The 17,629-nt window shown below is 34.3% G+C and overlaps 1 protein-coding gene across 1 annotated transcript in view; it reads right to left on the bottom strand.

The window, feature by feature from the left end:
• Positions 1 to 17,629, bottom strand: part of LOC128211455 (uncharacterized) — a 52,720-nt gene that overhangs the window by 22,864 nt on the left and 12,227 nt on the right. The window contains exons 2-4 of the mRNA XM_052916263.1: positions 17,145 to 17,220; positions 1,083 to 2,615; positions 154 to 612 (exon numbers count right to left, since the gene is read on the bottom strand). Coding sequence (XP_052772223.1) covers positions 154 to 612; positions 1,083 to 2,615; positions 17,145 to 17,217 — 2,065 coding nt within the window. The 5' untranslated portion in view covers positions 17,218 to 17,220. The remainder of the gene's footprint in view (positions 1 to 153; positions 613 to 1,082; positions 2,616 to 17,144; positions 17,221 to 17,629) is intronic.

Genomic DNA, 17,629 nt, shown 5'->3' with positions numbered 1-17,629 from the left:
AAATATTGAACACTTTACATGTATCTCAATATATTTGTTGTTAAAACTGATTCACTAGTATTCCAGCAATAAATATTGCAAGTTACTTCATTATCATGAAAACAGCCAAATAATTCCAATCAACAAACAAAAATAAACAATGAGAATGATTACTCTCTCTGCTTGGATTCAATGGTAAGCTCAAGATCCTGCGGTAGCCTTTTCTTGTTTCATGCATATTCTCAACAACGTTACAAATGTCTTGAGAATTTTCATTTTCGCAGCACAGAATTATTTTCTTAAAGCGGTGTTGATGATGCAAATCGACATATTCCTTTAAAGACGCAAAAATGCTCGGTGTGATATGTTTTTCAATCGGAAAATCTTGCAGCAATTTTGTCGACAAAGCTAACGATTCCATTCCATTGTTGTCAGCATATTGCAATGCACGACTGAAACACTCCTTCAGTTTCGAAAAGGTAATACTCTCTTCATTTCCTTGACTGGAGTATATGACTACAACATACATGCTTTTGCAACATAATGTATCTGATTGAAAGGGCCCGTCGAGTGTTTCTTCATGACCAACGAGAACTCTTTTTCCAGACTGCAATTGCTTCAATGAAGTACTTTCTGAAAGAAAAATTGAAGCAAGTGTGCATTCAGTACTGAGCATTTTATTGATTGCATGTGGTGAGTGTCAAAATGATTAATACCTTTTTCATAGTATACTACATAACAAAACAAAACCAAATTAACAAAAACAATGTCGGTATTATATTTCTAGTTTTCGCTTTTTGTGATAATTCCGGTCAATTCTTGTAAAATGTGTTTCTTACTATGAAAAACATCTGACAGGCAATTAAAAGTTCACACTTAACATTTCGTTCTCTGACTGACTCGCATTCATAAGTGTTTACATCAATTGTTTGTTTAATATCTGAGTCTGAAAATCACGCTATAAGTTTGGCTTTTTTCAAATGAACTGCGTATACTTTATACAACCTTTATAGTATTTAATACTATATATACACAAACTATATACACGTGTGAAGTATTTGAAACAAGAACAACCCTCGTATTTTATTACAAAAAACACAAACCTTTTATAAATAGCTTTGATAGTGGAAACAGGTTGCTGGTAGTCATTTCGATAACAAGATCAGCAGCAACCAAATCACCGTTATCAACATTCTGGACGCAAATAATGATATTCGCAAGAGGATCGTGCCATGCCCCAAGGTACTTGCTGAGGTCGATATTGCAGCACTCATTTGTGAAGTTCAGTTTCCATGAACAGTTGTTTTCTGAGGTTACATTTTCTATCTTTGCTTTTAGTTTGAGAACAGCAACTTCATTTATATTCGTTGAAAAACGTGTAAACCGTTTGTTCAAACTTCCTATAAAAAATTCCCTTCCTTCTTTCAACAACTGCGGGTCTTTTCCTTGAAGAAAACATCTGTTGTGTTCCAGTATTAGCTCAATGTGGTACTCTCTCTGGACCTGCTCTTTTAACGGCATAGCAAACCGATTTAAAAACGATACATGGAAGTCTGATAAGTGTAGTAGTTCTTTTCTGTAAGGTGTTGCTTGATTAATAAGGTCTTCCAATTCAATCTCCAAATCGCTGGTACAAACGATTTTATTTGTTTTTGTACTGTACTTAAGTTTTCTTGAGCGTGTTCCATTCACGAGGAAGCCCTGCGAATAGTCTCCTTTAAAAAAATGATATGCGGTTTCCTTGTCCAGTTGTCTCTCAGTAATAGATTGGTCGACGACATCAAGAATGGGCTCCAACTCACCCAATGTAAGAAGAGTTATTGTCTTTCCGTCTGAGCCAAACGTAAAAAGCGGGCATACCAAACCCTTCGAATGCTCCGTCCTATTTCTAATGTATTGAATGTAAGCGTTATTCACATGTCCATCGCCTTGAGAATCAAAGACAATATGTCGAGCATTCCTACATCCTTCTAAAACCGAACAGCGTTTTACTTTATTTTCGAATTGTGTTAGCAATTCGCATCCGCTTTGTTGCTTTCTACCATTCCACATGAATACAACATCCTTGTCCTCAAAAATGATGTCAGTAATGTTTGAATGGTAAAGCTGAATCTCTTTAGTGAATTGCAAATCATGCAGAACAGGTCCAGATATATCATTCAGTCTGACTCTATCGACCTCTTCATAACCAATTTCGATCAAAAGAGCATCTAAAACATCATTGTTTTCTGCAACACAGTTCAACTGCCGACCGCTCTTATCAAAATAGACCGCTCCGTGGCTGTCTGATGTCAGGTTTAAATGTTCAGCCTTTCTTTTGACTTCTTCAGTAGACTTTTTCCTCAGATCAATACGATATGTTACTTCCCCTCTTAATATATGGTTTTCAAATAGTTCTTTCAGTGTGTCTGGGGATAATTCTTGGCTATAAACGATTTCAATTCTGCAAATATTACACGTCTGGTCAAGCTTAAATTCCATGCCCTTATTACCCAGTGCTGTAGTCACACGTTTACCCTTTTGTGTAAAAATGTACTGTAATATTGATGTGTTCATCTTATGAAACCATTGTCTCGGTGTGCGAGATTCTTTACATCTGTAGAATATGTTCAAGCCTTCCCACTGTAAATCGCATCCTAAAAATATGTATAACTTAATAACTGTCATGTCTTTCTCAGCTTGTTATTATGAGTGGGTATTTCAAATAAGACTATATAAATCTACACACGGCTATTACTATTACTCAACCCTTAACCTTTTAATGCAAATTACTATTATTTATTGACTGAAAATTAATGCACGTCTGTTTTGTCTTAATCCGACCAAAGACTAGCCAATAAATATCGTTTTGGCGCCAGATAACTTATTTTATTTTGTTTGTTAAACATTTTCCCAAAAGGTTATTCTCATTATTCCGTCAGTAATTTTCAACGACAAAGTTATTGCTCGTCATTGTACAGTCGAAACCCGTTGGCTCTATAACGTTTGGCTCAATTTCCTCGTTGGCTCGAACTTGACGTCAAGGACCGGTTTTGTATTAGTCTTTATAAAGATTTCCGTTTGGATCAATCTCGCGAGGCTCGAAGTATTTGGCCGATTCCTTGGATATCGAACCAACGGGTTTTGACTGTTTATCAATTGTTTTCACTAGAAAGTGCAATATGTCCATATGACACGAATACCCCACAAGCATTTATCTGTGGCTTTGATTGTAAGGAACGTTTGTGCTATAGATAAAGCAATGGAACATCCAAGAAATGTATTTAAACAAAAGCTGTCACAGTATGTGATGATTGCGCCCGAATGTGACATTAACCTTTGAACAATGTCAGATAATACCAAAGGTAGGAAAAAAGCAAAGAAAAATGTGGATGAAGCAAGGAATGTTTAGGAACAAGTGGAATATATAAAAACACAGAATTACCTCTCATTGATGTTTTGAAACACCACATGAGACCCATGCATGGTCACTGTAATATGTCAGTGTTGTTGTTGGTCTTATGCCAACTGAACCAGAGGGATAAATATGGTTTAAATTGCCCCTCAACATAAAAACACTCATGCTTGACAACCTACATTATTATATCCTTATATGCAGAATTCCATAAAAACAAACACTTAGTTTGACCTTGACCTTAGAGGTAGGGAGACGGGTCTTGCACGTGACACATCGTCTTGGTATGTCAAAAACATGTGGCAAGTTATTTCAAATTCTAACCATGCAAGAGAAAGTTATAGCCAGGACACAACCAACTATACTCTTTGTCCTTACATGCAGCACTCCATTGTAAACAAACCCTAAGTGTGACCTTGACCTTGACCTTAGAGCGACACGGGTCTTGCAGCGACACGACGTCTTTGTATGTCAAACACATGAGGCAAGTTATTTTAAAATATGTCCGTACAGGAGAAAGTAACAGACACAACCACCTATACTCTTTGCCCTTCTATACAGCGTCTTCGTATGCCAAACACATACGGAAATTTATTTTAAAATGTGTCCATACATGAGAATGTTACAACCCAGACACCACCACCTATACTCTATATCCCGATATGCTGCAATACATTGTATTCAAACAAAGTATGACCTTGAACTTAAAGGTAGGAGCACAGATCTTGTACGCGACGCATTGTTTCTATATGCCAAACAAAGATGGCAATTTATATTTTAAAATCTATATTTTAAAATCTGTCCATAAATGAGAAAGTTACAGCCCCGACACGACCACCAATACTCTATGCCCTTAAGTGTTTCGTATTTGCCGAAACTTGAGTGAAGGATATGTGTGATGCGAAAATAAAAATGGCGGTCTTCGAAGGGATGTTTGTGTTTTAGGAGGATACGGTCACCTGGTAAATAAGTTATATCAATTTTCTCGCAATCTAAATATGTCTACCCGGAGGCCACATTTGTAAGCTTCTCTCAGTTTTAAACCTTTGTTACTAGAGGCCTTAACCAAAAAGGTTATTGAATATATAAGCTAAACGACTGTTTGTTTACAAATTGAAAACAGAAAATTGCGTGACATTAAACTGTGTCTTTAGCCAAATTGTACTATTCTTTGCCTATTTTAGCTATTTTTTAGCATCATTTTTTTTCGACGGCTAGTGCACTTACATAGACACTATACGGCCAATTTGTTGATGTTTAAACACTTTTTATGTTGGGCGAGAAAGTATAAAATGAAGTTTCTGTTGGATGCAGAATCAGAATAAACATGTGTTGGAAACATATTTATACATATGTTACTATATATAGTAACACATTTGTACAGGGATTTCGCGAGTATTTGTATGACTCAGCCATTATCAGTTTTGTAAAATAATGTCTTGACTTAATAATCAAAATATATTGACGCGCTTGAACATATTTATTAATAACATCCTAAAGGGAGGCAAACGCGAACGCAGTTTAGGAATATATCCTAGTGGTTGATAACCAGTGTGGACCGTTAGGGCGGCGTTTTTTTTTTATTCTGTTGACATTCAAAAAACAAAACAAAGGAAGCTGCAAAACTCACCATGTTGGCATCAATAATACGAGGTATTGGTTTATTTAAGTACAAACAGTCGTTCTACTTGTTAAGTGTTCATGTTTTTTTAATTGAATTCAGTTAGGACATGAACAGACAGATATCCGATGATTCGTACAGAAAAAATCGGACGTGTTGTGGAATTTTCAAGGTGATCAATTGAAATTGGAATGGGAACATAAAAGTGACAACAAAATGTTGTTTGCCTGTTTGGTCAACTCTCAAAAACTAAATAAATAAAAAGTAAATTTAATTTGAGAGTGAGTTAACTCATCATAGTCAATATTTATGCGAAAAGCTACAAGCCTGAACGAAATGAGAATGCACAACTGGATTGCAGGTAAACTTTAAAAAGCAAACTTTACACTTGCAAAAGAAGAAAAACAAACATATGGATTAAAGAGGTTAATACGCGGCGTAGCCGGGCCATTGAGTGAAAATTGGCCCTCGTGCTCATAATGTCACTCGACTACGTCACGGGCCATTATGAGTCACTCGGGCCAACTATCACTCAACGGCCCGGCTACGCCATGTATTAACCTTTAAGTATTTAACACACGGGCTGTAACGCATGTTGATATTTATAAGTTATAACAATAGGCAATTCGTAACCCACTAAGAACATTCCGTGTATTTGTTATACACAAGTGCTTACCAGATACACTTGTATACTATTCTAGCAATTCATATATGCGCTCATTAAATTATAACATGTACTCTTTTTATCAATGTAAGAACTCTTGATGTAACACGAACGTCTTGCAATACAGCAAATATAATGAATGCATACATTACCCGTCTGATACTATTTTACCACGATTATCAAGAAGGTACGTTTTGAAAAGGTGGTAGTCTACCCCCCCCCCCCCCCCCCCACCCCCGCCCCCATCACACACACGCACACACCAACCCCATCCCACCAACCCCGGCAATTGTCTGGCAATGGATGGGCACAACGCTAAATAACAAAATAAATTTATGAAATAAATAATATTATATAAAAATAAATTGAATACTCTAAACATACATCATTTTACACTGACAATAGATAGATTACTGGTTTACTGAAATACGTGTTAATGTTTAGGGGGTTTAACATGGTCTTACACATTTTTAAACTAGTCTTAATATTCCCGCAAGTGTTTATACCTTCAACATTACTGTTGCAGGCTTTTAACCCGGTTTTTAATTTGTACACTCGGTAAATTGGTCACATTTAACTTTAAATACTTTTTACACAGCCTTGATTTATACCAATTTAAATACTGTATACCCTTCCTTTAGATATTGGTTCAAACTGTTTTCCATTTTTTACTAACATTGACCAAAATTCAAACCGAGCGGACTTTTCACATGAACTTCCTTAATACAAAGTTGATTCACCATATGTTCTCTTAAATCAGGTACAAAGTCCTTAGGTGTCTATGCTAACGATATTTTTGTGAAGAAACAATATCATTACTTTAAGTAACAGCGATCATGACCTTAATTCATTGACCCCAATTCCAATTGACACGACACGATTCCCAGAGTAGCTTAACCCACTCGTCACGTGACCACGACCTCCGACACGCATAAACCAAAATGGCGAGCTCTCGAAATTTTCTGAGTGATTTTGGCGAAAGCTTTCTAACTTATTCATAATTTGCCAAGTTAAAGGCAAAGAAATTATGCACAAAGTATGCAAATGAGAGTTACTTTGCATCAGTAGATATACTTGTGGAGAAAAATGATGCAGTATGTTCAGTAAAGGCGACAGCATACCGACCACAGAAAAAGAATGAGAAACGGTATGTAATTCATATTTCGGCCGGGCTTCACCACGTCGCTATTGCACACTGTTCCTATAAAGCAGGCTAATTTGAATATTTAATCCTAGTAAAATAACCAAGTGTAGGTTTTAATAATATTCATAATGACTTAAGACTTATATTCATTTCATGAGTCTGATCTGTCTCAAATCTGCGATAGTTAAAAAATCGTCATTTAGGTAGACTTATCTGTTTAGCAGCTGCTATATGCACATTAATTGGATTCACTAATTTTTGTTTCGTGTCTTAAATAATACAAAGGCATTTTAATACCTTTTTTTCAGAGCTGGAGGGAAGTTGCACAAATCATGGGTCTCATACTTAACAATTGACAGACTGGCTGACCAGTGGACTGCAAGAAGTGCCCAGTGAACCAGCCTGCACCTTAAAACCTAGGGAACAGAACAGGCCAAGGGTGCATAAAATAACTGCAGAGCCAGTTTCCTTTATGATAATCAGTCAGCCGATAACTGAAGACACAAATAAACGACCAGTCACAGCAGACTTTAGGTGTACTACCGTATTAAGGAGAGTAAAAAAGTTTCCCCCCGTAATTCAATTGTTTGTTAATAGTGAACAAAACAATTCCTTAAGGAAGAATTGAAGAAGTTCTCCTCAAACTTCCAAAATTAAGTTTTTCATATATATATATAATATATATATATATATATATATATATATATATATATATATATATATATATATATATATATATATATATATATATATATATATGTACAAATTATGATAATACAATATAATGCACTTTTTCAGGAAGGTTTGTCCTTAAGGGTTTTCAAATCAACATTTTGTAGTATCTGCTCAGGTAGTCTTTGTCCCAGAGCTTTTTTTGCAGAAGCTTTTCACAGATTCCCTTCTGTTGCTCATTTTCTAAAACCAAGGCTAACATGTCAAGCGGTGATGCTCCTCAAAAATATTAGCAACAAATTTAAAGCACAATTTTATACTTTTTTCTTAAATACTTTTGCATACAATAAACTGTTAACTGTTTACAGGCACCACTGATACAGCCTATTGGGTTGCACAGTGACCCCCCCCCCCCCCTCTCATTCCACGTGGGGACCTGGCCCTTTCCCCAGGTACCAGATATCAGCAACATTGACATAGTGAATGACTACCAGCCAAAGTTGAGTGCAGTTATTGTGACACTGGAAAATATAGACAAATCAAGATGAAGACTTAAGGGTCAATCAGACTGAGAACTTCGGCTACTTGAAAGAAAGAAACGAATCATCACATCAAATTTTGAGCACAAAATGAAGAGAAAATCCCCAATTACAGAGAATATAATATGAATCTATCCTGACAGAAGTAAAATGGAAGAAATATTTGGGGATGCACAAAAAAGAAAATTATCAGTTTCTGTAGAATTTGGCTTCAGCTCTGCATTCAGATTTGCATTTTCATTTCTGCTGTTGGCGGACAGTTCTCGGCATTCATAGGATTGCTGAAATATATTGGAAATATTTATTTCTCTTTAATGTATTTATGTCCAATTAGTTATATTCATGTTTCATGTGCCATTTGACAAGCATCCAGCTATGTTTTGTCTTTAGGATGAGACATCACTTTTTAACTGTTGAAATATGATTTCACTCTGCTCTTAGCATAATGTACATGTTTATCTTACAAAGTTCAACATATTGTAGAAAGTATCTGTTGTGAAATTCAAATGAAATAAATCATTTACGCATCTAAATATATCTTGTTTTGTCGAATATTTATATTTTATTTATTTACATTCTAAAAGGGTTACTGTTTGTTTTGTGTTAGGAACTAAAACATGAAAAATAACTATTTCACTCGTGGTATAACCATTCAGGAAATACAACTTTGTGCTCACTCAGTGTAAGCCTTTGAAACCAAATTAAGTTATTTTATTTTATGCTAAATTCTTCAAATCAATAATAAATTGACATCTTATTAGAAAATCACAAATTTAAAGACATTTTATACCTGATGTCTTTATGTGCAAAATCTTCTCCTCTTTGGTACCGGGTCTGATTCATGCCTTCTCTTTGGTCTTCTGGCTGGAGTAGCTTGTTGAACAGCAATAGCATCAAACGGTGAAGGAATGGGAAACTCTGCAGAAGGCCAGCCATTTGAAAAATGCTGAAATGAAATCAACATACAAGTTAATGACGAACAATTACGGGCGGTATAAATGCAAAATGTTAAGCTGATCTTGTCGCAAAATCATGCAATTTATCAAAATATAAGCCTATTATATAAGTAAATGACTGCAAGAGAGGAGCTTTCCCTGACAATTTTAGTTGTGTCTGTCTTTCAAAGAAAAAGAGTACAGTTAATGTGAAAGTCACCAGCGTTGTGTGAGTATAGGAAGACAAACAAATATTAAAACAACAGATGAACAGTACTATATGCTATGCTCTTTGCTTGACAAGTACGAAATTAAAACTCAAATATGGAATATGTATAGTAGTAATGTTCAAGATGTACGAACAGTAAATAGCAATAATACTCTATGCATAAATACTCACTAAACTTTATTAGTATGCAAAGTTTCGGGTGTGTGACAAAAGGCACTTGAAGAATAATTTTGTAACGTTATATTTTAATCAGTGTCAACAAGAAGTCGTTATTTACCAATACCAAATACGGTGACTCGTCCGTGAACAAAAATAAAACGAATAAACCGATTGGTGCAAAGCAGGGAAAACCCGGCCAAAGTTATGATGTTTATCCATCTCAAGCATTTTTCAAGTTTAGTTTTCGGCTTTGGAAATGGAATAAATTTCACTTACCCTGGTAGTCTTTCACGATATTTATTGTCGAAGTCGGAAAGATCCAATTGACATCGTTTCAGCATTTTAACTTGTCAAATACATATAAACTCGAAACAAAATAAGCGTTCAAAACAACATTGACTATTGCTGCTTTGTCGGAGGTCATGGCGGATAGTAACATCGGCTGATAAGCCTCGTCGTTTCTGTATGCTGATTGGTCAATCGGGAAACAAGTGGTTGGTTTGATTGACAGGTCGTGTCATGTCAATTCCAACGTACGTGTTCACAATAGGTTAGTTTCAAGCTATAAGTCATTCAAAATCAACTTATTATTAACAAATATCTCGCTATATTTAGTAACAGCGAACTTGACCCTATCAAACCCGAACGCAATTACAAGCTAAGTCTTAGTTGGGACAAGTGTGAAGTTATCCGCATATAAACTAGTTAAACCACCTAGTAAACTCGCATTCCATGGCAGTGCACGCATTGTCACCGACCGTTCCAGCAGAAAATTAAATATTAATATACAACTAGGGGTCCAAAATGGCCCAAAATCGCTCAACTGATTAAAATGACAACTAGTCAGTGGTAATTATGGATATTGCTGCTTGCTAAGAAAGAAGTTGTCCAGTAATTTTATGATTGATAAGAAGGTATGTTATATATAGTAAACGTATAACAGAGTAAAAATGACAGCATAGCAAAAGGAAGTATTCAGATTTAAACATGCATGTGTACTTGTGAGATATACTGTTATGCATACCATCTTACATTTCAAATGTCAACACAATTGTAGCATAGATAATACTGTACCAATTCCAAACAAAGCTCAAAGAGAGTAATACAAACTATTTACATATTTAGCCCAATTATCCGTAGCAATACTACATGGAAATAAGAACATTCATAAAACATAAAGAATGTTTCAACTTGCACAAAAATAGCACCAAAAAGTTAGAGTATGAACCCGATATATACTTGCAAAATCTAAGGTATATATTGATTGATAATGATATAGGATACATGATCTTCCGTATTTATAACCAACAATGCTCCAAACTGAGTATATGTCGTCTATCTAGCTAACTTCACAGCTCAAATGTTTTTCAGTGCAGTACAGAAAGGAGAAACAACACATTTAGTGAATTAAGTGTTGTATATTCAGTTCCTTTCCATGTAGCTGCCCGTGCAGAAATTTATCCTGGTCTTCCCAAAATCCTGGGAATTTCCTGAGAATCTCATGATTCCTGGAGCAGGTACATGTATCCTGGTATTCCAGGCACACCAGGATTTTTTAGTTACCAAGAGACAAGGACCAGGACAATTCCAAGATACTCCAGGACTTTTCTTTTAGCAAAAAAGATAACCAGGAATTGATCAGTCAATTAACACCAGGAATTTTACATTCAAACTATCCTGAAAGTCAGGAATTTAGTTAAATTCTCAAAAATTCAGCAACAAAACAAAATTCCTTGTTTATCCTGGTAGCTAGGAAACATTCAAAAGTTAAATTCCTGTTTTTCCTGCAATAGCAGGCATTATTCAAAAAGAAGGTTTTGTTCATTATTTTTTAAATAACTTAATCTTCATTCTAATGAATACAATTAATATTAATACATAACTAATAACTAATTAAGAATACTGTCAAAATCATTTCAAACTATCATTTATATATTTATATAAATATAATACATGTAACTGTCTTTTATTGTTTTATTCCTAAAACAATCATGATCATCATCATATATTTTGTTCCATCATACATTTATGGCAATTAACATCTATATTTAAATGAACAGAAAGTATACTGCTGAAAGGTTTATTATTGCTGGTGTTCAAGACTTTTTTCACTCTTCATGAGTCCAGGTGTTTCACATCCTGGGCTTATCAGCAATTGAAAGGTCAGGCCAAAAGCTTCCGGCAGAGACTTATCTGAGCCAATCAGCACCAGGTTAACATTCATTTGTGTAGGAAATTCAAATGTATGGAGAAGAAAGTAAACATGGTGGTTTCTGAAGCTTTTCATATTTTGGATGGATAAACCTTTTTCCTTATCATTTAAAAGGTAAGAACCGTTTCAACATGTAACTTTTATACTATTACACAGTAAAAAGAACATAAATACAATATGGTTAGTGATTAAGTAAATGTTTTTGTAATTCTTTATCTGACAGCATTTAAACATTCTGTGTTATGCTCTCTTTTACCTCCATTAACACAATGTTGGGATGTTTTGGTGCAGACATGACTGTTAAACATTGTGTGTAATTATATGAATATATGCAGAGGTGCTATTACATGAAAGTATAAGCTGCATTTAACTTTATATTCTCTTCTTTATATTAGTTTTACTGCAGAGGTGCTATTACATGAAAGTATAAGCTGGATTTATTCTCTTCTTTATATTAGTTTTACAAGTTTACAATTGAGCAATCATTAATTTATCATTGATGATCATATGGGTGTGCATGTATGTGCATTATCTTGTTATTTTGATACTATAGATGACCAATGTTGTGTCTGTGGTATAAAGATGAGGATCCTGTGACCAAACAAGATTTGATGGGAAAGTTGGAAAGCTAAAGAACATCAATGGCAATCCCTGCTCAACCACATGGTAGGTTGATGAATTATCAGTTATTTAATTAAGTTATTAGTTTTTAAACTTCATTTTATTTTTATAAATATGAATGTGAAGCATAATGTAAAACTATTAATTATATAATTATAATTACATTCCTGATGTAATTAGCTATAAATCATGGCAATAAGCATATTAGGGCAACACTTTAAGGCAATTTCAAATGGAAAGTTTGTGCATGTAAAATGCAGTTTATCACTACCAACGTTTGAGCATATTGTTTATATCGAATTCTCAACCCTTTTTATGTAAATAATTATTTAGTTTAAACCTTTGTTTTAAGTCAATACCTTTTATTTATCTGCATAAATTGAATTGGATATAACTCACATGAAATTTAACGTAGAATCTAACAACGACCTTTGACCAAATCGCTTTAACCTGATGTGGCCTATTTAAAGAAATTATAAAATATACAAATTTTCATACTTTTTTCAGATGTGGTGCAAAAAAAGTTCGGTGTGAACACACGTGTCATCTTAATTGAGACTGGCTTATGCCTTGATATCATATGCCAAAGGAACTTACCCAGCGAATAACAAAATTAAAATCTTTTGTTTGTAAATAGTAAATCAATAAGAAGTGGAATGAAATTAAAGTTGTGGTTTACTTTTAATAAAACAATGGATAAAATATGGTCCTGTGTTTTTTTTGGACAAGAAAAAACTATCCTCTCAAAAGAAATTCCTGGTCCTCAAGATTTTCCCAGGAATTTCCTGGTCCCAAGAAATTCTCAGGAATTTCCTGGTCCCAAGAAATTCTCAGGAAGTTCCTGGTCTCCAGAAATTCTCAGGAATTTCCTGGTTCCAGGAATTTCCTGAGATCCGGGGTAATTCCTGAGAAAATCCTGGACCCAGGATTTTTTGAAGAAATCTAAATCCTGCAGTTCCTGGAAAGTTCCTGTTCCAATACCGTGCCTGGGTCCCAGGAAACCAGGAATTTCCTGGGATTTTCTCAGTATTTTTTCTCAGGAAATTCCCAGGAAATTCTCAGGAATGTCTTGGTAATTTCTGCACGGGCGGTTGTTCTTTCTTATTAATAAAATCCTCATGCAATGTAGTTCCAATGAGGTCACAACAAGAACTTTCCCTTTCATGTCTATGTTTTAAACGTGTGTTAACTGTGAATATACGCAAACATTACACATTCTTACTTCTGAATAAACATAAAAACATTCTGTAAATCATACATTATTGCAGATATGTTTCAGCAGTACCATTTGCAACTCCACATAGACTTAACCTGGGACCCTAGGGCAGGGCCATTTTCACCCCTGGACATTTTAACCACTTCATCAGGCTGCATATCAAACATCATGGGTACGGGCCATGCGGTTTCAGAGAAGAATTTCAAACATTTTGCTATATAAGTATATAGAACACCCCGCGCCTCGGCCAACTTTGATCCCAGGTACATAATTTGGGCAATCTTGGTAAAAGACCTCTACGTGAGGCTACGTATCAAATATCAAAGGTCTGTGCCATGCGGTTTTTACTAAATAAGTACATTGTGTATATAAAATCTTGTAACCCACTTTTAACGCCAGGGACATAATTTGAACAATCTTGGTAAAGAAGCACTTCCTGCTTAAGGTGAGCTTAAAACTAAGTATAATACGTGTGTGGTATAGTTGTGATATTTGTACGTTTGGCCTGTCGTTCAGTGTCGTTGCATTACCTTGTGCCTCTATACAAGGTTATATTTGAATTGTGGACTACTTGGCTTGTGCCTGTAGTTTTGACTGTTTTATTCACATCAGCTTCCTACACAACAAGTTATATTTCTACATACTGATTTGATATAACGTTTAAATGAGCGGAAACCATTTGTTTTATTTTCAGTTTCTTCTTTCAGTTAGCTTCATACACAACCATATGCATCAATAAACTTCCATTCTAAAAGAAGTAATTGAACCGAAGCTATTTGTTTTTTTCTGAAAAGAATCTTAATCCTACTGACCCTCATATTCAATCCCAATGTACATGTACATCTATACATTAGCTTGTCATATACTTAGCTTTAACACTGTTATTACAACTAATTTCAAATGTTGGGGGAAACCATTGTTATATTTATAGTATTTTAATAACAGCGACCTTTACATTGACCTTAAAGATCCCGAAAGCAATCCCTATGTACGTCTTCACATATGATACCTACCAACCAAGTTACGTCATTCTTATTAAAGTGATTGAGCGAAACCCACATAATTATGTGACATATATCCAGACCACTTGTTCAACAACGTACCCCATTCTTTTAAGTGTCCGTATACTTTTTATGAGTGAAGGTGAATATATTTGGCGCTACATGCGACACAAGCTCTTTCAGAGCATTGACCCTTTACTTCATAGATACGCAATTTTACTTATCTATCCATAGCTTCATAGATACGGATCTTAACGTTTTATCCATAGCTTCATAGATACGTAATCCTACGTATTCGTAATGTAGGGGCATTTATTTTCATACCTGATGCTTGTTTATTCGCTATAAATTCATATTCATGAAGTATAAACATCGATAAATACAATGCACTAAAAAAAAACACTATGTTACTATTTAAAGAATTTCGGAAAATCGCGAAATAAGGTCACTGGTATCAAACATGCGTAAAACGTTGACTGCGCAGGTTTGTGGGCATTCCTTTCTCGTTTTCCTCGTGGAAATTTACACAATACTGCAAGTTATAATTAACTACCAATAATACAACTATATTTTATTGATCACGCGCCTGACGTCACAGGTCATGGTTCGAAAACGTGTCAAAATGTCGGCCATGTTGGATAAAAAAAAAATTATCTGGCTTGTATAAACAAAGGCCATAAATCATTATATGGGACATATGTGTCACTTCTGTTTCGCTAATCCGGTCATAAAAATGCGCATCTGCGTCTACAAATTGAAAGTAAGTACAAATGTGTTATAAAATAATGACTATCCCTATTGTTAAACTTTGACATGACCCAATTTAACATCGATCAGCTGTTGAAACACGTGTTTTCGAATACACAAGAATGCAATGAAGAGCTAATTTCTGCTCTTGTTAACTTCGGTTTAAAACAACATTACTGAATAATGTCATTTATATTTCAGTGTTTGTCTGACGAATCGGAACATTCTGGCTTCGATTAAACTTAGTTTGAGTACGACGTCGAGATGGCGAATTCGGACCTCGGCGTCACGCACACAAGGATACGAGAAATGAGGATTTTTAAAATCAAACCCAAATGACAATACCTGGACATGCAATAAACGATATAAATTTAGAAAACAACAACATGCAGGCCTCATTTAGTAGTAGAATAATAACTTTATTTGTTCATTGTATTGTTTAATAACCGAAAGTTATACGTACTGTGACTTTTGATCAACTTTTTTTTCTTCTGTTTCATATATATAAATATACCGTGCTTCTTTGTTGTGAATTATTTTTTAATTCTGTCCATCTTTGTTTCAATTCAGGTTGCATTAAATGAATTATAAAAATATGTTGTTTATATAATATTTTGTGTTATGTTTAATAAATAAAAGTGTAATAAAAATTAATTTTCATCAAATTTGACATATTTTTCTGTTTATTTATGAATATCATGCGTAAATAATTTAGATAACAAAATAAAATTTATATGACTGGATTGGAAATTTAATTCTCTATAAACTTTACATTGATGACTTATTGATTAAACCAAAAGAAATACTAAGAAAATAAGTTTGTAATACATGAGGGCTAAAATTCCAATAATATCAATAATCTCCTATGAAGTAGGGGTACTGATATGAACTGATGAGCCATACACTGGCAGCCTGAAATGGCTTAGATTTACACCAAGTGAAATGTCAAACAAATAGCAGGCGCATTCACAGTTATTTCTTTATCGATAATAAATTGTTCCAGTTAATCATATTCAAATAAGCTCCATTAAATGAATGTGTATTTGGCAACAATATGTGTATGTCTTTGGTTATATTTGTGCATGGCAGTAAAAAAAGGATATACATGTACTTTAAAATATTTATGCAAAAAGCTACAGAAACAAGTTCAGTAGCAAAAAGTTTAAACATAAACCCGGTTTAATGGCAAAACTCAATTTCAAACACAGTTGTGCTTTAACTGCCAAAATAGAACTCTGATGTTTATTTTTGTAAAGCCCGATCAATGCTGAGAATCATTAACAAGGCCTAAAAAAAAATACATTTGGTTCGGGTTACCCGACCCTACCTACGGAATAGGCGCCGACCCTAACGTTTTTATAGTCAGTTTGAAAAAAAATATGAAAAACTAAAAAAAAATAAAAAATATATATATATTTTTTTTCTTTTTTTTTTTTTGCTTTTCAATATGTAGTTTAAAACCTTAATTGCTTATATAGAAGATAACTTTAACACCATTCTCCAATGATGAAAATGACATTCTTAATAAAGCCTAATAAAAAAAATAAAAAAATAAAATAAAAAACTACCTACCCTACCTATTTTTGAAAAGGATGTAACCCTAACCAAACATTTTTTTTAGGCCCAAAGTAAAAAATAAAATGCAAGCAAGATGGAAACCAAATAAAAAGTGCACACAAACAACATATGATAATAACACAAAAAAATCGTATAACCGTCATGTATTTTATGTAAGTGGTTATTAAAAACATAAATTGTATATATATATACTGACATTATATAATTGATTCTAATATATAATCCTGTATTTCAGATTATAGGGAGCATTTTATTTGTTCATTTAATTATCTTTCATCGAAAGCAAAATGCAAATGCGAAGAAAATAAACAAATTAAAACACTATGAATTAAGTTGATATAAACTTTGTTTAATAACTAAATGTAAAGTATTTCTTCGTAAGAAACATATTAGAGATTTCTTAAACATAAGTTAAACGAAATGTTTCGCTTGCCTGGATTTTGTTTCGACGCACTTTCTGTTCCACCTTCTGCGACTGTTTTGTAACCGTACGAAAACGAACTCATTTTCTAGAAATATAAAAAACAACAACATTATATGTCCTGTCGGTGATGACTAGTATACGACTTGATTCATGAATGTCCGCAATACGAGAAAGTAGAGTACTTCTGCAACGACATGTACTACAATAAGCCCTCGTGCCAGCCAAGGCTGTTGACGTCGCGTGTAAACAGTTTGGGATAGGTCCCAGTGTTGTACCATTGAGGATCACGTGATCAAAATGGACCATTATTATTGTAAAATAAAACTATACAATATGTTTGATAACAAGAGCAGTCACAGACAGCTATATCCCCCGCCTCATGGGGGCATTTTTTGAAACGAAAGTCAATCAATGGTAAGGGTAGTTTTCCAGGAACATAAGAAAGGTCAAATTGCAAAAGCCTGACAATATGCGCTGCGTCACTATATATAGTC

The sequence above is a fragment of the Mya arenaria genome, chromosome 12, assembly GCF_026914265.1.
Source record: "Mya arenaria isolate MELC-2E11 chromosome 12, ASM2691426v1".
Classification (NCBI taxonomy): domain Eukaryota; kingdom Metazoa; phylum Mollusca; class Bivalvia; order Myida; family Myidae; genus Mya; species Mya arenaria.
This window is presented reverse-complemented; position numbering and strand designations above follow the sequence as displayed.